The sequence below is a fragment of the Hippopotamus amphibius genome, chromosome 12 (assembly GCF_030028045.1).
Source record: "Hippopotamus amphibius kiboko isolate mHipAmp2 chromosome 12, mHipAmp2.hap2, whole genome shotgun sequence".
Lineage (NCBI taxonomy): Eukaryota > Metazoa > Chordata > Mammalia > Artiodactyla > Hippopotamidae > Hippopotamus > Hippopotamus amphibius.
The window spans coordinates 31,789,142-31,816,160 of record NC_080197.1 but is presented as its reverse complement, the minus strand read 5'-3'; the positions used below and the strand labels follow the sequence as shown (position 1 = coordinate 31,816,160).

At 38.0% G+C, this 27,019-nt stretch overlaps 1 protein-coding gene and 1 non-coding gene across 7 annotated transcripts in view; both read left to right on the top strand.

Annotated features, from left to right (window-relative positions):
- The window catches only part of DNAAF9 (dynein axonemal assembly factor 9), a 139,729-nt gene that overhangs the window by 38,001 nt on the left and 74,709 nt on the right, over window positions 1-27,019 (top strand). For all 6 annotated transcript variants that reach the window (XM_057701122.1, XM_057701121.1, XM_057701120.1 and 3 more), the window contains 4 exons: window positions 8,717-8,794; window positions 17,944-18,042; window positions 23,481-23,536; window positions 26,066-26,201. In XM_057701122.1, coding sequence (XP_057557105.1) covers window positions 8,717-8,794; window positions 17,944-18,042; window positions 23,481-23,536; window positions 26,066-26,201 — 369 coding nt within the window. The remainder of the gene's footprint in view (window positions 1-8,716; window positions 8,795-17,943; window positions 18,043-23,480; window positions 23,537-26,065; window positions 26,202-27,019) is intronic.
- On the top strand, window positions 16,937-17,077 carry LOC130834220 (small nucleolar RNA SNORA43). The gene has a single exon (XR_009048608.1). It is a non-coding gene; the product is annotated as a small nucleolar RNA SNORA43 (small nucleolar RNA).

Genomic DNA, 27,019 nt, shown 5'->3' with positions numbered 1-27,019 from the left:
AAAGACAGCAGAAATAAATGAAATAGACACACAAACACACACACACACACACACACACACACAAAATAGATGAAACTAAAAGCTGATTCTTTGAAAAGATAAAATTGATGAGTCTTTAGCCAGACTCATCAAGAAAAAAAGGAGAGGGCTCAAATCAATATCAGAAATGAAAAAGGGGAAGTTACAACCAGCACTACAGGAATACAACGGATCATAAGAGACCACTACGAGCAACTATATGTCAATAGAATGAACAAACTAGAAGAAGTGGACCGATTCTTAGAAAGGTACAATCTCCCAGGACTGAACCAGGGAGAAATAAAAAATATGAACAGACCAGTTACGAGTACTGAAATTGAATCAGTTAAGAACAAAAAACAATAAAAAATTCCCAGAAAACAATAGTCCAGGACCAGATGGCTTCACAGGTGGGTTCTACCAAATATTTAGAGAATTAACACCTATCCTTCTGAAACTATTCCAAAAAATTACAGAGAAGGAACACTTCCAGAATCATTCTATGAGGTCAATATCACCTGATATCAAAACCAGACTAAGATATCACACAAAAAAAGAAAATAACAGGCCAGTATCACTGATGAACACATGCAAAAATCGTCAACAAAATAATCAACCGGGACTTCCCTGGTGGCGCAGTGCTAAAACTCTAAGGTCCCAATGCAGAGGGCCTGGGTTTCATTCCTGGTCAGGGTACTAGATCCCACATGCATGCCGCAACTAAAAGTTTGCATGGCACAAGTAAGCAGCCTGTGTGCCGCAACTAAGAAGCCAGTGAGCTGCAACTGAGAAGCCTGCCTGCCTCAACTAAGAAGCCCACCATGTGCCACAACTAAGGAGCCCTTGAGCCACAACTAAGACCTGGTGCAACCAAATAAATAAATATTTTTTAAAAAATCATCAACCAAATGCAACATCACATCCTTTCAGGTTCATACATCATAGTCAAGTGGAATCTGTCAGTGGAAATTTTCAATATCCGTAAATCGATCAGTGTGAAACATCACATTAACAAGTTGAAGACTAAAAACCATATAATCGTCTCAATAAATGCAGAAAAGGCTTTTGACAAAATTTAATATCCATTTATGATTAAAGAAACCCTCTAGGAAGTAGGTATAGAGGGAACATACCTCAACATAATAAAGGCCGTATATGACAAAAAAGGAATCCAAATTGGAAAGGAAGAAGTAAAGCTGTCACTGTTTGCAGATGGCTTAATACTGTACATAGAAAATCCTAAAGATGCTACCAGAAAACTGCTGGAGCTCATCAGTGAATTTGGTGAAGCTGCAGGATATAAAATTAATATACAGAAATCTGTTGCATTTTCTATACACTAACAATGAACTGTCACAAAGAGAAATTAAGGAAATAATCCCATTTACCATTGCATCAAAAAGAATAAAATACCTAGGAATAAATCTTCCTAAGGAGATAAAAGACTTATTCTCAGAAAACTGTAAGACACTGATGAAAGAAATTAAAAATGACACAAATGGAAAGGTATACTGTTTTCTTGGATTGGAAGAAGTAATATTGTTAAAATGACCATACTACCCAAGGCAGTTTACAGATTTAGTGCAATCCCTATCAAATGGCATTTTTCACGGAACTAGATTACATAATTTTAAAATTTGTATGGAAACACAAAAGACCCCAAATAGCCAAAACAGTCTTGAGAAAGAAAAACAGAGCTGGAAGAATCCCAGTTCCTGATTTCAGAGTGTACAAAGCTACAGTAATAACAGCAGTATGGTACTGGCACACTGACAGACACATAGATCAATGGAAGAGAATAGGGAGTCCAGCAATGAACCCATGCACTTATGGTCAATTAATCTACAACAAAAGAGGCAAGAATATACAATGGAGAGAAGACAGTCACTTCAGTAAGTGCTGCTGGGAAAACTGGACAGCTACATGTAAAAGAATGAAATTAGAACATTCTCTACTACCATGTACAAAAGTATAACTCAAAGTGGTTTAAAGACCTAAGTGTAAGACTAGAAACCATAAAACTCCTAGATGAAAATCTAGGCAGAACACTGACATAAATTGTAGCAATAGTTTTTTGGATCTGCCTCCTAAAGCATAGGAAGTAGAAGCAAAAATATACGAATCAGACCTAATTAAACTTAAAAGCTTTTGCACAGCAAAGGAAACCATCGACAAAATGAAGACAACCTAGTGAAGGGAGAAGATATTTGCAAATGATATGACTGATAAGAGTTAATATCCAAAGTATATAAACAGCTCATACAACTACACATCAAAAAAACAATCAAAAAACGGTCAGAAAACCTAAGTAGACATTTCTCCAAAGAAGACATACAGATGGCCAACAGGCATGTGAAAAGATGCTCAACATCATTGCTGTCATTTAGAGAAATGCAAATCAAAACCACAATGAGATATCACTTCACATCTGTCAGAGTGACTATCATCAAAAAGAACACAAGTAAATGTTGGTCGGGATGTAGAGAAAAGGGAACCCATCATACACTGCTGGTGGGAATGTAAATTGGTGCAGCCACTGTGGAAAACAGTATGGAGGTTCCTCAAAAAACTAAAAATATAACTACCTTGTAACCCAGCAATTCCACTCCTGGGTATACATCTGAAAAAAAAAATACTAACCCAAAAAGATACATGCACCCCAGTGTTCATAGCAACATTATTTACAGTTGTCAGTATGTGGAAGCAACCTAAGTGTCCGTCAATAGATGAATAGATAAAGAAGATATGTATATACAATGGAATACTGCTTAGCCATAAAAAAGAATGAAATTTTGCCATTTGCAATGACATGGATGGACTTGGAGGGTATTATGCTAAGTGAAATAAGTCAGAGAAAAACAAATGCTTATGATATCATTCATATGTAGAATCTAAAAAATACAACAAATTAGTGAGTAAAATGAAAAAGAAATAGACTCACAGATAAAGAGAACAAACTAGTGGTTACCAGTGGAGAGAGGGAAGGGGGAGGAGCAATATGAGGGTAGGGGAGTAAGAGGTACAAGCTGTTATGTATAAAATAAGCTACAAGGATATATTATGCAACACAGGGAATATAGCCAATATTTTGTAATAACTATAAATGCAGTATAACCTTTAAAACTTGTGAATCACTATATTGTACGCCTGTAACTTACATAATTTTGCACATCAACTATGCTTCAATATAAATAAGTAAAAGATAGAAATCAAATTCAGTACCTCAAAAATCTAATCATTTGACACACTTGTAAAACTTCCATAGTACAGAGGAAGGAGCCAAATAGGTTAAATCAGTGAGGAAGAAGGTAATAAAATGGAGGATAGAGAATGGAAATTAGTGATATCAAAAATGAAGGAATTAACTGAAGATTATGTAATAGTCTGTGTCATCCTCCCCACCTCCCCTAGGGATAAGCAACCAACTGCCACCTCCACACTAGGAAGAACAAGGAACAAGGTGAGTGGGTGGGATTTCTCTATAGAAACTGAAAAACAAAACAAAGAGAACTCATTGGGTAGTGTAGCTTTCATTGCCTGAGAGTAGAGCTCTCTACACTTTGGCATTTATGAGGGTGAGCCAAACATTATCCACACTCTGGCTGTAGAATTTATTTTAATTAACTTTTAGAAGAGACAAATATATCATTTTTTGACATAATCTCCTTGCTTTTCAGTACATTTTGTCCATCTGTCACAAGCTTCCACATTCCCTCATTAAAAAATGTTTTAGACTGAGTTGTGAGCCACAAGTGCACACTGTCTTCACTTCTTTATTAGAAGTGAATCTTCGTCTTTGTAGGGCTGTAGGGCTTCGTCCCCCTTTCAGGGGACCAAACAGGTGAAAGTCCGATGGAGCAAGATCAGGACTATAGGGAGGATGCTTTAACATCTCAACGAAGTTTTTGCAGAGTGTCGACAGAAGTGCAGAAGTGTGTGGATGTGCATTCTCAGGCAGGATCCTTGGATAGCAGTCTTCTGCGTTTAATCTGAAGTTTAGGCTTCAGCTCTTCAATAAGCATCTCACTGTAACGAGCAGTGTTGATTGTTGAACCTTTTTCCTGATAATGTTCCAATACTGGCCCTTGAGAATCCCAGAAAACTGTAAGCATCAATTTAACAGTTAATGGTTGACTTTTGAACTTTTTCTTGGTCGTCAATTGAGGATGTTTCCATTCCATACTCTGCCGTTTACTCTCAGGCTCGTAGCGATGAATCCATGTCTTGTCACCAATAACGATTCTCTTTAAGAAGCTTTCACCTTCCTTAGGGTATCAGTCCAAATTTTGTTTGCAGATATCCAAACGCTTCTGTTTATGCTCTTCTGTGAGTTGTTTCGGTACCCATCTTGCACAAACTTTTTGAAACCTAAGTCTGTCGTGGATTACTTCGTTTTGAGGTGTTAAAGCATCCTCCCTATGGTCCCGATCCTGCACCATTGAACTGTCACCTGTTTGGTCACCTGAAAGCAGCCCTACAAGGACAAGATTCACTTCTGATGAAGAAGTGAAGACTGGTGCATTCGTGGCTTGCAGCTTAGCCCAAAACATGTTTTAATGAGGGAATCTGAAAGTTTGTTGACAGATGGACAAAGTGTATTGAAAAGCAAGGAGATTATGTCAAAAAATGATAATTTTTCTTTTCTAAAAGTTAATTAAGGGGCTTCCTAGGTGGCGCAGTGATTAAGAATCTGCCTGCCAATGCAGAGGTCATGGGTTCGATCCCAGCTCCAGGAAGATCCCACATGCCGCGGAGCAACTAAGCCTGTGCGCCAAAAAAAATAAAAAAATAAAATAAAAAAATAAAAGTTAATTAAGATAAATTCTACAGTCAGAGTGTGGGCAATTTTTGACTCACCCTCTTAGAATATAAGGGAGTAGAGATCCTGTAATATCTGCCTCCTGCCTGTCTACTCTCCCTATAAAACTTCCTGGTAGTTGACAAGCTCTGGTGAGACCAGAAAGCTTTCAGTCAGCCTTTTCATTTGAAAATATAAACAGGCAATGCAAGCTCACCATACATTTGATTAAATACCTGTAACTTGAAAGAAAAAGATCAAGATTTTTTTTAAACTCTGAATAAGACCCAAAGATAATTTAAGATATAGAGGAAAAGTTAAGATACAAAACTCTCCTTAGGATGCCCAGAGAAATGTAAGATTTGATGACCATAGAACAAGTGTTATTTTGTGATAAATGAATATAAGGAAAATATGAGCTCTGAAAAATTATAATTGATAAAATTAACAGAGAAGTTGGGAGGTAAAGTTAGGAAAATCTCCAAAAATGTAAAATTTTAGAAATAAAAGAGATAGTAAATATGAGAAAAAACTTAAAGTCATAGAGAACTTATCCATGAGGTTTGATAGCCATTTAGTAGGAGTTCTAAAAAGACAGAGCAGAGATATGAGAAGGGAGGAAATTAAAAAAAAAAAAAGTAAACATTTCCAGTGATAAAGAGAAATAAAGGTTTTCAAATTAAATCACTTGGCAAGCATCAGAGAGTAAAAAACTTTAAATCTATCTATGCCTTCTTTGAACACTAAGGATTAAAGAATATCGTAAAAAGCTTCCAGCCAGGGACTTCCTAGGTGGTGCAGTGGTTAAGAATCCACCTGCCAACGCAGGGGACACAGGTTCGAGCCCTGTTCCAGGAAGATCCCACATGCCGCGGAGCAACTAAGCCTGGGTGCCACAACTCTTAAGCCTGTGCTCTAGACCCCCATGAGCCACAGCTGTTGAGCTCACGTGCCACAACTACTGAAGCCCATGCGCCTAGAGCCCATGCTCCGCAACAAGAGAAGCCACCGCAATGAGGAACCTGTACACCACAATGAAGAGAAGCTCCCGCTCTCTGTAACTAGGGAAAGTCCATGTGCAGCAACGAAGACCCAATGCAGCCAATAAATAAATAAATAAATAAATTTAAATAAATAAAGCTTCCAGCCAGAAAAAATGTCTCGTACAATAAGACAACAGAAACTTGATTTCTCCTTCCCCAACCAAAACAAACATTAAACAAAACGTGAAGCAGTGGTTTTCAGGACACTAGACATCAAGCAATGAGGAATAGTGATTCCCTTGAGAGAGAGAAATAAAGTGAGCCCCATAATTGTCCTAGCTTACTACAGTTGACCTTTAAACAACACAAGTTTGAACTGCATAGGTCCACGTACATGCAGATTTTTTTCAGTAGTAAATCCTATAATACTGCATGACCCACAGTTGGTTGAATCCACAGATGCAGAACCGTGGATGCCGAATTGCATTTACAGAGGGCAGACTATTAAGTTATACATGGGTTTTTGACTGCACAGAGGGTTGGTTCTACTAATCCCCATGTTATTCAAGGATCAGCTGTACTTCGAGAAAATTTCCAGACCATGGCACAGGAAGGGGGTACTCAGGTAGATTCCAATGCACTTCCTGAGCTGAGTAGATGCAGCTGAGAGTCTGGTGAGACCAAGGCAGCTAGAATACCAAAGAGGAAAGATTTGCTCCAAAACAGAACTCCCGAGATCTGCCAAGATTCCTCTTTACCCCCACTCCCGCATCCCAAGCATTCAACAGAGTATTGATCTGTGTGTTCATGTGTGATGTAACTACTGAAGGTGGAAGAAGAATAAAACATCTGGAAGTATTCCAGGACAGTGCCTGATGCATGCTTAGAGCTGGGACTAGTGCCTGTTTCAAGTCAAACCCAGTTTGACTTGAAAAGTGCATAATTCACAGGCAGCGTTGGATAGAGTCCTCAGGAGGGTTTTTGTCTCCTGTGGGAAATAATCAGCCCTAGTCTGAGCACTGCTCTGGACCCTCCTAAAAATTATAAAAGCAAGACCTGAAAGGATCAAACTGTTTCCAAATAACTGCATTCCAGAACAAAGCACAAGAATATATATAAGAAATATCTAGCACCCAACAAGGTAAAATTCAGTGTCTGGCATCCAAAGATTATCAGTTTACAAAGAAGTAGGAATATATGACTGATAATAAGGTAATCAGTCAATCAAAATTGACCTGAAATTTATAGAAATGTTAGAATTAGCAGACAAGGACATTAAAACAGTTATTCTCACTTGTGTTCCATATGGTCAAGAAGCTAGAGGAAAGACTGAACGTGTTAAACAGAAACAGAAAATACAAAAAAGACCCAGATTGAACTTCTAGAAGCAAAAATTGCAATATCTAAGATGAAAAATACACTGTATGGCAGTAATATTAAATTAGACCCTGCCAAAGAAAAGATTAGTGTATTTGAAGCCCCAGCAGTAGAAACCATCAAAGATGAAGCACAGAGAGACTAAAGAATACAAAAGAATGGAAAGAGCATCAGTGATTGCCAAATCAGTCATAACAACAGAATAAAGACATTTTAAAACTAAAAAAAAATCTCCTCCCATTAATCTTTCCTTAGAAAGCTGTTGGAGGATGTGCTTCAGCAAACAAGGAAGTTATCCAGGGGAGAGGTGACAAATTAAGCCATGGAATTAGATCCATCGTGTGAGAGCTCCAGGATGATAGCAAAGAGAAGTCTCATAGTGAAAGCTGCATTTGCACAGCAAGCTTGCATTAACAGGCAGACCAGAATGAAGCAAGAAGGAAAAGAATTGATAGATTATCTGATATCTTTAAGCCAGTGGTTCTCAGTTGAAATGATTTTGCTGTCCCATCCTCCCCCTCTCCCTAAGTTACTTGGCAATATTTGGACATGCTTTTGATTTGCCTGGTTGGGGGTGGGGGGAGGTTATAGGCATCTAGCGAGTAGAGGGCAGGGATGTTTCACAGGGGAGCCCCTCACAAGAAGGAAATAACTGGCCCAAAATGACAGTAGTATTGCTATTGAGAAGCCCTGGTGTAAGCATACTAGCAAATTAAGTGGGGAAGGTAGAAAAAATTTAAGATTGATTTTTTTTTATATATATGTTACACAAGTGAAAAAAATGAAGCTGTTGGTAGCTCTTGGAAAAACAAAATTTGTTTAAGAAAGCGAATAGGAGTATGGTATGCACTTGGCCTGCAGTAAATTTTATATATATATTACTTATATATTCATAATATTATAAACAATAACTACCAGTGTAACCAAAAAAGTCTATTATTATATTAGATAATGTTAAGGTGTGTATGTGAGAAAACGTGAGAATGGGGATAGGCATAGCAGAGCTACATTTTTGCCGTTGTCAGTATTTAATTTCTTAATTGATAAATCAAGAAATAGTGATGGAAGCTTATATCAAAATATGGAGGTAATTACTAAAAAGAAAATGTTAAAAGACTTCAAAGTGGTTACCTCTGAGGATTGAGACTAGTGGAGGTTTGTGAAAGGTTGGAATAGGGATTAAAATTTTATTACAAGCCTTTAGTACTAGTATTTGATTTTTTTAAACTATAGGGAGTATATAATTTTAATTAAAATTTTATTTTAAACAAAGACAAAATATATTTGTGTGTATGTAAATATGTATATATGCCCATCATTGAAGATATTCAAAAGATATACCAAAGTCTGAACAGATAGTTTCCTTGAATGAGACACATGTATTAATATGTATAGGTTCTAATATAATTGGTAAAATTTTTATATATTGTTCTAATCACTGTTTTCACCAAGATAGTCATTTCTGAATGTCAGAAAATAATTCTGATTGTCCTAATGATACTGACTCAGTTATTTCAATGTTTTTCCCCTTGTGTTGCAGTTGCAGGATGTGAGTTTGAATCTGTGGAATGTCTACAGCAAGATGGATCCTATGTCTCTGGAGAGTTTGCTTTCAGAAGTAAGGAGCTATACTGTATTTAACTTAAAAATATTATAACCAGCTCTATTATCCACTAATGATATTTAACTTGTAGAAATGCAGGTTATATTTTAGTTTGCTTTAGTCAAAGAATCGAGCAGTTTCTTCCCCAGTTGTTATCTGGAACTTCTTGGGAGTGGAAGGGGACCTGGAGAAGAGATACTACCTCTTCCACTCTGAGGAAACCTCACCTGAGATGAGACCAAGGCTGCCTGCCTGGTCCAAGATTTAGGTTTTCACCTAAAGACATTCTTTCTGTTGGGCTGGACTTTAGAAAAGCAATAAGGAGGGTGCTTTTTTGCATTCTTTCTCTGGCATGAAAAGATTTAAAGATTGGGGTATGCCTTAAAGGAATCAAGGACTAGACAGGGTTTTTCTGTAAAGGGGTAGATAATAACATTTTAGGCCTTGTGGGCATTGTGTTTCTGTTTGAACTACTCAACAATGCCATTATAGACAGTGCTTTAATGAATGGGTGTGTCTGTGTTCCAAGGAAGCTTTATTTACAAAAATATATGGCCTGCCAACAGACCATAATTTACTGACTCCTGGGTTAGAGGGTCAGGCATTAATTTTTCATCTGAACTTTGAAGAAAAAATTCACAGTGGGCGGAGCAATTTACAGTGAGGAGCAACAAATAAAACTAAAGTATAGGCACTTTGTTTAAACAGCTCAGCAGTATCTCTCAGCGGTCATGGGTGGATACGCATGGAAAAAGGACAGTTTGCATATAGCCTTTTAATGAAATTAGCTGTGAAATCAAGACTCAACAAAAATAATTCAAAAAATGAAAACTGCACATCGGTCTCATGATATTAATGCCTGTATTTTAAGTAAAATGTTAGCAAACAGTATCATATTAAAAGAACATTCTATGATGAGGTAGGATTTATTAAGGATTTAATATTTAGTTTAATATCAGGAAATCTATTAATGTAATCACTACTAATTTTTCTCCTTGAAACTATTTATGATGACTCCATAGTTGCTGAAAAGGCATTTGATGAAATTGAACAAACATTCTGTTTAAACATTTCTAATAAAATAGGAATATAAAAGAAAAATAAAACCTGAACTTTTTGTTCTTTAAAAAGACCTAATCATCATCATCAATCCATAGCTTGCCTAATTATGGGGAAAAGTGAAAATGCAAAAATTTATAACACTGAGAGTGTAAGAATGATGGGAATTCCCTGACAGTCCAGTGGTTAAGACTCCGCACTTCCACTGCTAGAGGCCCAGGTTCAGTCCCTGGTCAGGGAACTTAAGATCCCACAAGCAGTATGTCATGGGCAAAAGAAAAAGGAGAAAAGAGTGTAAGAATGATAAAGAAAATTTAACCACGGACAAATAAGAGAGATAAGTAGTTTAGGAGTTTCTGCAAAGTGGGACCCATGCCCCACTTGCATGCAGTGCCCTGAATGTGAGGAAGCTGCAGGTCACACATGGAGGCTAGACATAACATTGTGGTTTTGAGAATGTTGCAAGCATCTCTGGAGTCAATGGAATGGGACCACTCAGGAGACCATCTTTTTTTTTTTTTTTTTTTTTTTTAAAGAGGTATTTTTTATTTTTATTTTTTTGGCACACGGGCTTAGTTGCTCCGTGGCATGTGGGATCTTCCTGGAGCTGGGATCGAACCCGTGACCTCTGCATTGTCAGGTGGATTCTTAACCACTGCGCCACCTAGGAAGCCCTAGGAGAGCATCTTTAATTATACCTAGAACAGCAGTGACATCACGCAGCTGAAGAAGCAACAGTGGTAATTATCATGGGCTGTAGACCAGGCCCTTTCCTGGTTTTCTGACTTCAATGAGCTTGGTATTCTTAGGTGATATCATGAAGAGGTGGAAAGGAAGCCCTTTTAGTATGTGATAGTAGACTTCCCATCTAACAGGAAGAGTGAGGAGGACTCAGAGCCAGATTTAATTTTATTTAGAAAGAATAAAGTACGGTGATATTTCTTATACCAAAATATGATTGAGCACATTTATACCCACTACACTATGGAGCGCTCTTATAAATTGATAAGAAAAATACAACAGTGAGAAACGGAGACAACTGGAATTGGCAGTTCACAAAATAAGAAATAAAAATGACCATGGTTTTCTACTCCCAGTCAGGGATATAGAAAGTCAGAAGAGACCATTCTTCTCACCCTAACAACCAAAACCATCCAAATATGCAACAAAATAATAGTTTAAAATCATTAGAGAGCTGAAGATGCAAAGAAACCTCAAAGAATTCTGTTCCTGAAAAAGTAGGGCCCTTCACAGGATGCTGTTCTCCTTTCTGACGGAGCAGCAGGAAGAAGAGAACTCTATCATAGACAGGGATAAGTAAAAATCACTTGATCTTTTAAAGAGCTTTTAATGGCTATATATGAGTGAGTCAGCACCTACCCCTCAACTCTATACTTCAGGTCTTCACAAGTGCTCAGGGTAGTCCACCAAAGGCTAGGAGCCAGACAGGAGAGCTGAGAACCATCCCCCCACCGAGGCACTTGACACTCAACCATAATCTGGATTAGAGCAGGAGAGCTGAGAGCAGCCCTTTGGAGGCATTCCAGGTCTTTACAAAGTATAAGCAGCTGCCCTTTTAAGGCTGGGGGCAAGGCAGCAAGGCAGGGATCTCTTTACATAGACAGAACCAAGGGGACTAGAGAGCAAAGAGAACTCCTTAGCTACCCAGAAATTTGGTAGCTGGTTATAAAGCAGGGAGAGATTGTCCATGATTCCAAAAGCTGATGGCTCAGCTATGAAACGTGAAGAGATTTCCAGAATCTTGTCCCAGTGCTCTTGAGCAAAATCTCTATCAAAGTTCACACCCCACCCTTGGAATACTTGAATTTAGTGATGAACTAAACCAAACTACAAATGCTGCAAGACCCAGACCCTGATCAGTTACAGATCAAATTGACTTAGATCCCTGCTTTAGAGGCCTAATAAAAGAAAGGTATCTAGTGGCTCTTTCCTAGAGGTAAATGGTATTTACTTCAGTGTTTACTGTTCTTTTATACAAAATGATTTAAAAAGTACAAGACAGGAAGAAGCAAGAAAATTTGATCTGTTTAAATAACTGACAAAAGTGCTAAAGAATCTGAAGAAAATGGGACAATATGCATGAAGAGATGAGGAATTTTAGTAGAGACCTGAAAAGTATACAAAGAACCAAATTGGAAATGCTAGAAATGGAAAATATATGGTAGAGGGACTTCCTAGGTGGCTCAGTGGTTAAGAATCCACCTGCCAATTCAGGGGACACGGGTTCGATCCCTGCCCCAGGAAGATACCACATGCTGTGGAGCAACTAAGCCAGTGTGCCAGAGCTATTGAGCCTGCATTCTAGAGCTCATGAGCCACAACTGCTGAAGCCCACGCACCTAGAGCCTGTGCTCCACAACAAGAGAAGCCACCACAATGAGGAGCCCGCACACCACAATGAAGAGCAGCCCCTGCTTGCAGCTACTAGAGAATGCCTCTGTGCAGCAGTGAAGACCCAACACAGCTAATCAATCAATCAATCAATTTATTTATTTAAAAAACAGAAAGAAAAATATATGGTATAAAAATGGAGGATTTATTAGATTGGTTAATTTATCAGATTAAACACCAATGAAGAAAAGTTCAGTGAACTTGAAGATAAGTCAATAGAAAGTTTCTAAACTGAAGGACAGAGAGAAAAAGAGCAGAAGGAGTGGAACAGAGCATCCAGTATCTGCCAAACAGTGTCAAATGATCTAGCATAGAAGATCATTGGAGTCCCAGAGTGGAGAGTAGAGAGAAAATGGGGCTGGAAATTTAAGTTGACAATGCCCAAGAACTTTCCAAATTGATGAAATATGTCAATCCATAGATCCAAGAAGCTCAGTAAACCCTAAGTAGAATAAAATAAATATGTATGAATAATAACTATAAATTTGTGTGGGGATCTCTGTGGTGAGTCTACAAGTGTAAATAAAATTCAAATCCGACAACCAAAAGAAGTTAAAATGCAGTTCCAGTCATTACTTGTGCCTATAGAAAATTATTAAAAAGGGAGCCAGTCCACACCCATGTTACTTCTTGAAATCTATTTTTTTTCCTTCTCTCTTCTCTTGCTTAGCTGCTTCGTAGCCTCCAAAGTTCTCTTTAAACACTGCCCCCCCCACACACTTTTCTCTTCACTATCCAAATACTTTTTCTGTTCACATGTATTTTCTCTTTGCTAAGACTGGTAATCTTACAGTCAGAATTAGCATTAGCATCTAGGCCTTAATTTTTACTGGCCAGTCACTGCTGGCAGCTCTTTGATGGCCAGAGAGCCTACAGCTCTATGCCTCTTGGTCAGATCCCACAAAGAGAAAATGCAGACTGCAGATGTAGAAAGATGTTCAAAATATGAAAAGTAAAAAAGCAGAGTGTATTTCCATCTTTGTAGAATAATTTGTTTCTGTGTTTTAGAAACTTCAGATAGTAGTCTTATTGGTTGTTGTTATTATTTTACTTATTTTCATTTTCTTATATTTATTACATCATATAGTTCTAAAAAATACTTTTAAATATTGAAATTAAGCATCTTTTCCCCCTTTGAGTCACCTAAGAGCAGACACTGCCAGATGCCAGCCTAGGGCCAAGAGTTCTGTCTGAAGTTTAGTGTCCTTCCCTAGTGGCCAAGGGCCAAGGCACACTGGCATGTTTCTTGGGGTTTGCAGACCTTTGCTGCTTATCTGACCTTGATATCTATCTGGGCCTGTCTTCTGGATTTGGCCTTGAGGAGTCTTAAGCAGATAGACTTTCCCTTTGTCATCGTCAAATCCAATGAACCAGTTTTGCCTCCATACACAGTATCCATTTCCACAAATGTACTGTTCGTGCTGAGGAAAAATTGGAGAATAGTGTGTCTGGTGGAAACCACACAGGCTCTGGGTATCTCTTACCTAGAAATATTTTCACTTTTGCTGGTTCTTAGTATTACATCCTCAAGTCACTTTACCATTTAGTGCCTCAGTCTCCTCATCTATAAAATGGGCACAAAAGAAGTATACAAGGATATTAGGAAGATTTAAATAAATATATATACACACACACATGTGTATGTATATATGAGCATTTCATATATAATGCTAGTTATTTTTGATATGAGAATTCATTGATTCTTCCATTTTAGTTATAACATGGATTCCTAATTGCCTAGTGGTTAGGATTTGGCACTCTTCGTCATAGCCTGTAGCTGAAAGCAGTGGAATTTAATGATTCATTCCACCTTATTCTATAATTAGTGCTGACATATCCACCTCCCTCAGGGAAGTTTTTTGGGAGCAAGTGCCTATCTTCTTCTGTGTATCCCCCAAAGCACGCAGTGTTTTTCACCTAGAAGATAGCCAGAGAATGGCTACTGCCCAACTGTATAACTCTACTTCTTATCATAGACCCAAACCAAGGTGAATGTAGGCCGTTAAAATAGAAACATACTTCTGAGTTTGTTTCTGAATAGAATTGGAAAACTTAATAAAGTGTATTCCGTGCTAATAGCTATGGAATATTGGTTCTTTTTGTTTTCCTAAGTCTCACAAAGTGAAGCATTCTGGTATAGCCCAAGGGATAGGACAGAGCCAAGCAGGTGAAGCACAGACCCACACTGGGGTGCACAGCCTCAGATGTGACTTCCCTAAGACCAGTGATATGCATTATGGGTGTCTGAGAGACAGAGCAGACAAATGTCAGGAAATCAAGGGGAAGGCTTAGATGTTCTTAGCCAGCTCCAGCTAGCCGACAGTAGAGGCAGAGAAATTGACAAGTAGTGCAGACATCTTGTGTGTAAGGCCTGGTAATAAGCACTTTCTATAGGTTATTTCACTTAATTCCTATAATATCTCTGTAAGGTAAGTAATAGTCCCTCCATTACATACATAAGGCATTTGCGACTCAGAGAGGTTAGTTTCCTTGCCCAAGGTCACACAGCCGGTAAGAGGCAAAGCAAAGGTTCCAGCACAAGTCTTTCTGAATCTAATCATACTTTCAGTGCTAAGATGTGGTTGCAGCTACCTGGAAATGGGGAGTGGATCTGAGACCAGAAGAGTCTGACAGACATTGAAGGTTGTAATTAGTGTGTTAATTGGAAAAGTGGAGAGTGCACTTTTCCCAGTCCATGTGGGAGAAACCCAGTGCCAAAGTGGGAAGACTGTCCTGACCCTAGGATCAGGGCCACTGATTGACCCTAACAGCAGTGGGTCAGGATCCCAAACTTAGCTCTGGTTTACTGGGCCAAAGCACAGGGGTGGTATGGCAAGGCAGCCTGACCCAAGCAATTGTAGATGACCGGTTACAAGTATGTATTTGTACCAATATATACTATAAAATACTTATGTAAAAGCAGGATGAGAGAATATTTCCCAAAATGTTAACAATGATTTTATTCCATTCTTCTGACTTTTCTATAAGGAATATATATTATGTTATGTGTGCATTTGTTTTTAAAGACTTTGTATTAAAATAACACAGATTCACCTTGCTAGCCACCCTGGAAGCAATTTGAGTGCTTTCTGCCAAATCTGTCACCTTCCTCCTCCCCAGGTATGACACCATCCTGAATTCTGTGGTAATTACTTCCTTACTTTTCCTTGCAGTTTTATCATCCACATGTGCTTCTCTAAACACATAGATTAGCTCTGCCTGCTTGTGTGTGTTTTAGGTTTCTACTGTATAGGTTCCCCCTCCTTCTCTTTGTTCCCACCCATCCCTTGCTAACTGTCTGTTGAAGAAATCAGATCATTTGTCTCACAGTTGTCCTTACTGGGATTTTGTTGATTGCATTCCCATGATGTAGTTTAACAGTTTCCCTATCTTCTGTATTTCCTGATTATTAGTAATTGAATCTAGAGGTTTAATCAGTTTCAGGACTGATTTTTAGAGGAAAGATTGCCTCATAGAGGGTGTTGTGTTCCTTACCAAGAAGTATGTGTATCTAATTGATTCTCTTTATTTTATAAACAGCCATTGATGTGCAATCTTTAGATCTTTACTTCATTAATTAGATTCTTAATTCACTATTGCAAAATAGTGGTATTACAATTCTGTAATTCCTTCTTCATTTATATTCTCTAAAGAGAAATATTCAGCTTGCTAATATTGGTTATGCATTGGTGACGTTCATGTAGGAAAATCATGAATGCTTGAATTCTTGCTTTTACTTATCAGTTTTCAAAATAAGGTTGGTTCTCAATCATTCTCCAAAAGTAACCAATTTAAAAAAAATAGTTTTTTAAAATATATCTAGTCTTGAACTCATAGATTTAAGTATATTTGATGTGTTTCTGTCCATTGCTGTTATCATCTTTACTGATACTCTAAATTGTTCCATCCTTGGGCAATGGGCTCACTGCAAGTTGGTCACAAATCCTTTTAACACAATCCTAACAGTCCTCGATAGCTTCTCCACCATATTCTGTGACGGGATAGTCCAGGCTTATCTTGTACGTTTCCTGTCTCAGATCTGGAATTGGTCATTTCTCTGGTAAGTTATGGTTTCTTTGAGTGCGAAATGATATTTCAGCACTATTGTCTGGGTGCTAGGAATGCTCATTGGTACTGGTTTGGTCACTGTTTCTAGATCTCTTCAGTGGAAGAAGCTAGGAAATTCTCTTCTCTCTCTTCCTGCCCCCTTGCCTTTTCTTTCCGTCTATGTGTGTGTCTGTTTGTGTGTGTATACACATGTATACACACATATATATACATGCACATGTATATACATACATATATACACACACATAGACCTGATTTTTTATCCTACATTATGTATAAAACATATTCAGCAAACAATATCAGCACTGTCTCCTACATATTACTGAAAATAATTTTAGATATATATTGACATATGTATATAACATTTATTGTATGTAATGTAATATATGTATGTGTGTTTGATCTATAATAAAATATAGAGCACTGGCTCTAGGTGCGCGGACTCCAGTAGCTGTGGCTTGCAGGCTAAGTAATTGTGGCACACGGGCTTAGTTGCTCTGTGGCATGTGGGATCTTCCTGGACCAGGGATTGAAACTGTGTCCCCTGCATTGGCAGACAGATTCTTAACCACTGCGCCACCAGGGAAGCCCCATAGCTGGTATTTTGGGTTAACTGATGATACCTTAAAGAAAAGCCAGTGGCACCACAGGTGCGGCTGCCTTGCTGCACCTGTGACATTGGGGCAGAGAGGAAACGGCTATTTCTATGCTCAGTGCTCAGAACAGTGGGCGCTAAGAATGGTTTGTAGCCAGACATCACTGAAAGAAAAAGAAGTAAAAATAAAAGAAAGAAAAGCCAGGAACACAAAGCAATGTGTAGTGGTTGTGAACAGGAATGAGTTCAGAGAGGAGGCTGAAAAACAGCTGGGATGGGGGAGGGAAGCAGACTGTATGTAGAGGAGAATCAGCTGGGAAGGTGTAGAGTTCCTCATACTTGCTTTCCCACTAGGAGGAGGGGATGAGGGAGGAAAGGGCTCTGGGCCACTTCTGGCCCCACTGAACTTCTAACTAAAGTCAACTAATTTGTCCTTGAATAAAGCTTCACTGTTGTTACCATTTTGGTACTAGGTGTAGTATCTCATAAATAACTTTAGGTGCCTCATAAATAACTTTTCAACAAGGGTTGCTGTTCTTTTTAAAACAGCTTTTAAAGGACAGTAATGTCTTTTAAAAACAGCTTTATTGGAATATAATTTGTATAGCATAAAATTTACCCATTTTAAGTGCACAATTCAGTGATTTTTAAGTAAGTTTAAAGCCATCACCACAATTTGAATTTTAGAACATTTCATCAACCCAGAAAGTTCCCTTGTACTCACTTTCAGTCAATCTCCATTCCCACTCTCAGCTGTAAGCAAACCACTAATCTACTTTTCTGTCTCTGTAGATTTGTCTTTTCTGATTATTTCATATCCTGTAGTCTTTTATATCTCACCTGTTTCATTGGGCATAATGTTTTTGAGGTGCATCCATGCATTAACATATATCAGTAGTTTGCAGCTACCTTGTAAACAATGTGTTTAAATGGTCTGGTATTTTGAGATCAGACGAGGTTTCATGATTCTGGTTTTCTAAGGTACCTCCTTAAATGACCAAACACATTATCTTTTTCATTTTCTTTCTAGGATTTGGTGGCTTTTGAACATCAGTGGACTAGCTTCTTCGCTAATTTCGACACAGAAATTCCCTTCTTGCTAGAATTGTCTGAATCTCAGGCGGGTGAGGTATGTAAAGGAAGGGTCAAAGAGAAAGGAGAAACTGGCTAATTTATTTATTGTTTTTATTTTTATTAAAAATTTTTCAAAATACAGTACTACCAATCTGAATTTGATTATCATTTCGTTAAGCTTTGTTGCATGCTATAAAGAAGTTTTTGACTCCTGTGCCAACCGTTATAGAAGTTGTTTTTTTTCTGTGCCAGTTTCTCTACAGGAAGGATACTCATTTTTCAGAGGTAATGTCCTTGTCAGCCAGGAATGCTGTTGAGTACCAGTTAATAAGCCTAGGAATAATTCTACACATGTGAATAGCATACCTTTGACAGCTGAACCTCTAGGTAATGCCAAGCTTTCTTTCTAGGCAAACAACAGTAGTGAAGTTACTAGGTTCAGGCTAAGACCCACTGCATGAGTAGACTGAGGTGTGTAAATCAAGAACTAAGGCACAGAACTGTTTCCAAAACTAGTCAACAGGAAGGATCAAAAGAATGATCTTGAGCTTTCACTTGAGCTTACTTTGGGTTTGCCCTGCCAGTCCTCAGTTCTCCTGTGCTCCACTGTGACCCAGGACAAGCCCTACTCCTAATCTTTGGAACTGGAGTTGATCTTTGTTTCCATGCATTCTATTTTTACATTATGTTATAAACCCCACAATATATTGGTGTTATTTTTGTTTAAATAGTCAATTATATTTTTTATCTTTTAAAAATCTTTAAAAATGTTCTTTAAAGATTTAAATAATTTAGAAATCTTACATATCTGCTTATGTAGTTAAAATTTCTAGTGTTCATTTCTTTGTGTAGATGTAGATATCCATTTGATATGATTTCCTTCTCCCCGAAGGATATCTTTTAACACTTTTTGTAGTGCGTATCTTCTGATGATTAATTCTTCCAGCTTTTTGGTATGTCTGAAAAAAAAATTTATTTCACTTTCATTTTTGAAAGTATTTTTGCCCTGTATAGAATTCTAGGTTGACAGTTTTTACCTTTCAGTACCTGAAAGATGTTGTTCCACTCTTTCTCACTTGCATTATTTCTGATGAGAAGTGTTTCATCTTTATCTTTGTTCTTCTCTATGTTAACTTGTCTTTTTTTCCCTCTGGTAGCTTTTAAGATTTTCATTACTGGTTTTGAGTAATTTGATTATGATATGTCCTGCTATAATTTCGAACTTATTTCCTGTGCTTGGGTTTTGTCGAGCTTTTTGGATCTGTGAATTTATAGTTTCATGAAGTTTGGAAAGTTTTTGGCCATTATTTTTTTTCTGTCCTCTTTTCCTTCAGAGACTTCAATTACCTCTATATTAGGCCACTTGAAGGTGTCCTACTTCTCACTGATGCCCATTTCAGTTTTTTTTAATTCTTTTTTTCTTATTACTGATTCTAAGGGTGAAAAGTACTCAAAACGGTATACTCAGTGATGTGTCACTCTTGGTTTCTTACTACCCTGTTCTCATTCCCACTTTCTTCCAACCCTTTTTCCACCCGTTCCATTACCATTAGGTAATAAATCTCTTCAGTTTCTGGTTTATCTTTTCTGTCTCTTTTGCACAAATGAGCAGATACATTGGTATTTTCTTATATCCTCATCTTTCTTTCATTGAAGGGTAGCATACTGTATGTAGTCATTTCCACTTTGCTCTTTTCACTTAACCATGTATCCTGGAACTCTCTCTAGGTCATTTCATTGAGAATGTCCTCATTCTTTTGTTATAATTCGTAGTATAGTTGACCCTTGAACAACACAGGCTTGAACTACCTGGGTCCATTTATACACGGATATTTTTCAGTAATAAATACTGAAGTACTACACGGTTCATGATTGATTGAATTCACAGATGCAGAGGAGCTGCGAATGCAGAGGGCCAGCCATAAGTTATATGCAGATTAACCCCTGTGTTCAGCTGTACTCCATTGTGTGGATTTATCTTAATTTACTCAACCACTTTCTTATGTATGTATATTTAGGTTATTTTCAGTATTTTGCCATTGCAAACAGTGCCATAGTAAATAACTCTGTGCTTATGTATTTTCATATTGTTGGAGGTTTGTATACCTAGTAATGGGATTGCTGGGTCAAAAGGTAAGTGCATATGTAGTTGTGTTAGCTATTGCCAAATTTCCCTTCAGAAAGGTTGTACCGATTTGCATTCCCACTAGCAACATATGAGAGTGCCTGTTTCACCACAGCCTCACCAATGAAGTGTGTTGTCATACTTTTTAATTTTAGACAGTCTCAGAGATGAGAAATGCTTTCTTGGCATTATTTTAGTTTGTGTTGTTCTAAATATGATTAAGCTTGAACACTTTTTCACATGTTTGAAGGCCATTTTGTATTTTATTTTCATGTCTTTTTCTCATTTTCATATGAGGCACAATATTATTAACTAAGCTGTAGAGCACAGGTTTTAGGTCTTTTCTCCCTTGTTTTTTAAGAGTTCTTTATGTATTTAGGCTATTAACTTTTTGTCTGTGATATATATTCCAAATATTTCTTCCTTATTTATCAGTTGCTTTGTTTATGGTGGTTTTTTGCCATGCAAACTTTTTATCTGTATGTAAATTTATTAATATTTTCTTTTATTGCCTCTGGATTTTGAATCATATACAAAAAGGCTTGTAAATGTAAGGTTAAAGAGGAATTTACCCTTTTAGTACTTGTATGGTTTAATTTTTTTAGTTTAGATTCCTAATTCACTTGGGATTTTTTGTGTGTATGATGTGAGCTTTGGATCTAATTTTATCTTTTTTCCCCACATCTGGTTAGAATCCTGACTATGCAGCTCACTAGCTCTGTGACCTGGGACAAGTTAATTAAATTAGCCAGCTTATCTGTAGAGAGAGGTTCAGGATAGAATGAACTGCATAGGTTATTAGTAGGATTACAGTTGACCCTTGAACAGCAATGGGGTTAGGGGCCCAGACCCTCCATACAGTCGACAGTCTGCATTTAGCTTATAGTCAGCCGTTTGTATATGTGACCCCTCCTTATACGCAGCCATTCCGGTTCCTTGGCATCCACAGTTCCACGTCCACAGATTCAACCAACTGCAGGTCATATATTACTGTGGTATTTAGTGTTTTAAAAGATCCACATATGAGTGGACCTGTGCAGTTCAAACCTGTGTTGTCCAAGGGTCAACTGAGATAATACATTTAAATGCCTATCACAGTTCACATGGTAAACCCTCAATAAACTTTAGCTATTATTACTTTAATATATAAAGAGTTCTTACAAATCAGTAAGACAAACTCTGAAACTCCAGTTGATAAATATACAGAGGCTGTAAATAAACAGTTAATTACCAAAGGGACGTCCAAATGACCATCGAACATATCTGAAATATTCTACTTCATTAAAAAGCAAAGTGTGTAAAATAAAACGAGGTACCATTTTTCATTTGTCAACTTGACAAATATATTTTTAAAAGACATTTAGTGTACAGTGCTTACCCTGAGATAGGCACACTCATATATTGTGAGTGGAAGTGTACATTGATCAAACTTTTTTGAAAAACAATTTGGCAATATAGTCTTGCTTTTTTACCCTATAATTTCATTTCCAGATTTGCCTTAAGGAATAATCAGAGCTGTAAATAAAATTTATGAAAAGCTGTTCATTACAGTATTATTCATGATATGAGAGTTAGTAGCAGTATAAATTTCCAAGAATAAAGGACTATTTAGTAACCTTTGTACAATCTATATATATTCTATGAATATTACCATAGAAAAAAAGATTTTGAAGAAAATGTACCAGAATGTTCATAGTTCTTAGAGATTGTAGATGGTTTTTATTGTATTCTAAAATAAGCATATATTACTTATTTAATCAGGGGAAGAAAATCAGTATTATTTAAGGGGACTAAAATTGCCTTTTGAAGTTTTGAACTCTTGACGTAGACCCTGCGTATCAATGTTTGATTAGTGTTTAGCTTAGCACTGTGCTCACCAAAGCTGGGAAGTACTTCTGTGGTTGCCTGGGAAATGTCTGTCAGTAATTCTGAGTCCCTTGGATTCTTCCTCATTACTGATTTTGAATTAGTATATTAGAATTAATATACTAATGTGTAGAATTAACGTAATTCTAATTATTGGAAATGTAGAAAAAAATTTTAATAGAATAAAAAAATTCCTACATGGTTAGTAACTTAGAACACAGATGGTGATTTGTCCAATTTCCTTTCTTTTTTTTTTTTTTTTTTTTTTTTTTTTTTTTTTTTTTTTTTTTTTTTTTTTGGGGGGTACACCAGGTTCAATCAATTGTTTTTTTTACACATATCCCCATATTCCCTCCCTTCCTTGACGCCCCCCCCTCGATTCCCCCCCACCCTCCCTGCCCCAGTCCTCTAAGGCATCTTCCATCCTCGAGTTGGACTCCCTTTGTTATACAACAACTTCCCACTGACTATTTTACAGGTGGTAGTATATATATGTCTGTACTACTCTCCCGCTTCTTCTCAGTTTCCCCTTCACCCCCCGCCCCCTCCCATACCTCGAGTTCTCCAGTCCATTCTCTGTATCTGCTTCCCTGTTCTTGTCACTGAGTTCAGCAGTACCATTTTTATATTCCGTATATGTGAGTTAGCATACAATATTTGTCTTTCTCTTTCTGACTTACTTCACTCTGTATGACAGATTGTAGTTCTATCCACCTCATTACATATAGCTCCATCTCATCCCTTTTTATAGCTGAGTAATATTCCATTGTATATATATGCCACATCTTCTGTATCCATTCATTTGTTGATGGGCATTTAGGTTGCTTCCATGTCCTGGCTATTGTAAAGAGTGCTGCAATAAACATTATGGTACAAGTTTCTTTTGGGATTATGGTTTTCTTTGGGTATATGCCCAGGAGTGGGATGACTGGATCATATGGTAGTTCTATTTGTAGTTTTTTAAGGAACCTCCAAATTGTTTTCCATAGTGGCTGTACCAACTTACAGTCCCACCAACAGTGCAGGAGAGTTCCCTTTTCTCCACACCCTCTCCAACATTTGTTGTTTCCAGACTTTGTGATGATGGCCATTCTGATTGGTGTGAGGTGATACCTCATTGTGGCTTTGACTTGCATTTCTCTGATGATGAGTGATGTTGAGCATCTTTTCATGTGTTCCCAATTTCCTTTCAGTAGTTAAAAACTGTAAAATTTGACAAGAATTTCTTTTCTTCCCTTTTCTTTTTCTTTTGCAGCCTTTTGTCTTTTTTTCTTTGCTAATTTTTGTTTGTTTGCTTTCTATCCCCAAAATTTATAGTTATCCACCATATATGTCCTCCTGTGTTCTTATAACAATCTACAAACATACATCTCTCCCTTTTTCTCTTTCTCTCTCTCTCTCACACACACACTATATACACACATGCATGCATATATGAGGGGTTTGTGATTGTTTCATAAAATTATGATCCTTAATGTGTATAATGTTGGCTTCTTTTTTAGCCATTCAGAAGTTACTTTAGTCATGGAATGATCTCCAGTCATATAACTGAAAATAGGTAAGATTCTTGGGAAAGAAAGTTGAATGGTAACAGAAGAAATGGGGTTGACAAGGGGGTGGAAATGGAGAATCTAAGAAGCTGGAGTCAGGAAAATATAGGTTGACTTTAGTCATCACAGAGTAAGAAATCCATACTCTATAAAATTGTCTGTTTCACTGCTTTTATTTTTGTATTAAAAACAGTTTTAGGGACTTCGCTGGTGGTTCAATGGTTAGTTGAGAATCTGCCTGCTGATGCAGGGGACACAGGTTCAATTCCTGGTCCAGGGAGATCCCACATGCCGCAGAGCAGCTAAGCCTGTGTGCCACAGCTACTGAGCCCACATGCTGCAACTACTGAAGCCTGTGCACCTAGAGCCCATGCTCTGCAACAAGAGAAGTCCCCGCTCACCACAAGTAGAGAAGAAAGCCCATGCACAGCAACAAAGACCCAATGCAACCGAGAAAGAAAGAAAGAAGGAAAGAAAGAGAACTAACACCGTGAATATCTCATTCATTAGTTAAAAAAAAAAGTTTTATATTAAACTGGCTTTTAAAACATTGTAACTTGCTAAAATCTGAATTAAGGAATTTTTTATTCCATCTTTAACACAGCAAAGCTAAAGGAAGCAGAGTGTCCAAGTGCTGGGCAGGAATCAACAGTGGCTTGTGGGGAGTAAAAGGGATCGTGTATAAAGGTCCAGTGCCAGGAAGACATGGGAGCAATGAGGGTTGCTGCATTTGTTTTCTTGAAGTGTTTCCTTTAGCACCTCTCTTGCCACAAGAATCACAGGGCCCAGCAGGTGGTAGTTCCTCTGATGAATAAATGAGAGTAAATCTTTCCTTTCTTTTCTTCTCCACTTCCAGTGCAATCTGGTAATGAGACAGACTACCCTGGCTGAGACTCAGAGTCATCTTTAGTCATCACTTAGCTTGAATTAAGCATCAGAATAGTATCAGAGTCATGTTTACTTTTCAGAGCCCCAGTTTGCCTGAAGCTTAAGGAAGTATTTTTAAGAACAATGAAAAGAAATGCACATGACAGACTCTAAGGGCAATTTAAGGGAAGGGTATGGGATAAAGAAAGCTGTCTTAGTCTGTTTTAGCTGCTGTGACAAAAATATTGTCATTGAGTAGCTTATAAACAGCAAACGTTTATTTCTCCATTATAGTTCTGGAGACTGGGAAGTCCAAGATCATGGCACTGGCAGATTTGGTGTCTGGTGAGGGCCCACTTTCTCATAGATGGCTGTTATTTCACTCTAACCTCACATGGCAGGAGGGGCAAAGGGGATCTCTCTGGAACCTCTTTTATGAGTCTCTTATAATCCTATTCATGAAGACTCTATCCTTATGACTGCATCACCTCCCCAAATCTCTCCTCCTAATACTATCACTTTGGGGGTTAGGATTTTAACATGTTGAATTTTGGGAGGACACAACATTCAATCCATAGCAGAAACTATCTTTAAAATACCTTTTAGTCATTGACTATTTGTTGGGAAGGTGTGACATACTAAGCAAGAGATATATGATTAAAAAATAAACCAGACACAATCTCTGCCCTCATGGATGGTATAGTGTGGTGGAGAAATAAGACATTAATCAAGCAACCTCATAAAGAAATATGTAATTGCAGACTCTGATTGATGTCTTGAAGGAGAAAATAACATGGTACTGTGAAGACCACACTGGAGAGTTGACCTCTGGGGGGAGATGTGAATAAAGATAATTAAGGGAGAAGAGCAGTGGTCCTGAGATGAGAACATAAGGAACTTAAAAGAAGTATATGTTAAGGAACATAACAGAAGATGGGTTTGGCTGGAGTGTGGAAGTTGGGAGAGAGTGGCCTTACATGGAGCTAAAAGTTGGCCAGGCCAGACCGTGTAAGTCCTTGTTGGCCATGTGAAAGATTTCAGCCCTTCTCCTGAAAACAGAGGCTTTGCATATTTAAAAGATTGTCCTCTCTGCAATGTGGAGAATGGATTATAGGAGGGCAGAGTGGAAAGTAGGGAAACTGCGAGGAAGCATTGCAGCCAAGAGGAAAGAGGGAAGAGGGGGATGGGTGCAGGGACAGGTAGGTGTGGTGGTAAGAACATTTACAACCCTACTTTCCTCCTTCCCTCCTAAAAGCTACTCGGGAATGGTTAATAGCTCTATTGTCTGTCTACAGTGTGAGTATCACAACTGCTCTCATTCTTGAAAACGTATATTTCTATCAAAATGCTATTGTATAAAACTGGGATTTTGCTCCATCTTTGCATCATGGACAGCATACTTACAGAACTTTCTCCTTAAGCAGCAGGACAAGCTGAAAATACAAACGTGGCTTGGGTTTAGTTGTGTCCCTAAATGACTGATCCCTATGGGTCAGTAGGAGGAGTCAAAGGTAATCTGGCATCTCTTCCCAGCCAGCAGGGAGCATTAGGTGGACTGTACTAATCACTTTGCTCAAACTGCAGGATGACACTCGGAGAAGCCCAAGAACCCACTCATTCCCAGCCAGGAATCTCTTCACTAATCACATGTTTTTGATTTGCCACTCTAGCCCTAATAGGCAGCCATTCGTTCTCTTTGGTAATCATTCCACACGAGAAAACCTGAATGCTGGCAACTTTAACTTCCCTTCTGAAGGGCACCTGGTACGCAACACTGGTCCCAGTGGGAGCTTTGCCAAACACATGGTGAGTGGCTTGACTGCCTGGTGCTTAATTGGTTTTATTATCAAATAGGGAGGAGGGGAGCTGGATAAATAGAACCTTTGCAATTATTGTATTGATTTAACCTTGAACTTGAAGTTGTTTTGGTGTGAAAAGTGATTAAAAACTGACTGTGGGGACTTCCCTGGTGGCACAGTGGTTAATACTCTGCTCCCAATGCAGGGGGCCTGGGTTTGATCCCTGTTCTGGGAACTAGATCCCACATGCATGCTGCAACTAAGAGTTCATCTGCCACAACTAAGGAGCCTGTGAGCCGCAACTAAGACCTGGTGCAAACAGATAAATATTTTTTAAGAACTGACTGTATTTTTATATAAGTAGTAGGTATGATTTGAGTGTATCGTATTTAATTTTTAAATATTTGAAGGGAAAAGTTTAAAAAAATACTTTCACTAAGCAAATGTTCAGTTATCAGGTAGTATCAAGGGTAGAATAAGAATTTTAAATTAACTTGAAAATACAGTCATTCCAAGCCTAGGTTTGTTATGTCTTGACTGTTACATTTCAAGTGCTAAAAGAGAACTATTACCTAGAAATCTATATCCAGCAAAAATCTCCTTCAGTAGTGAAGGGGTAATCAAGACATGCTCAGATGAAGGAAAACTAAGAGAATTTGTTGCCAGCAGACCTACCCTAAGAGAGTGACTAAAGGGAGAGGACTTCCCTGGTAGTGCAGTGGTTAAGAATCTGCCTGCCAGTGCAGGGGACACGGGTTCCAGCGCTGGTCCGGGAAGATCCCACATGCCGCAGAGCAATTAAGCATGGGTGCCACAACTACTGAG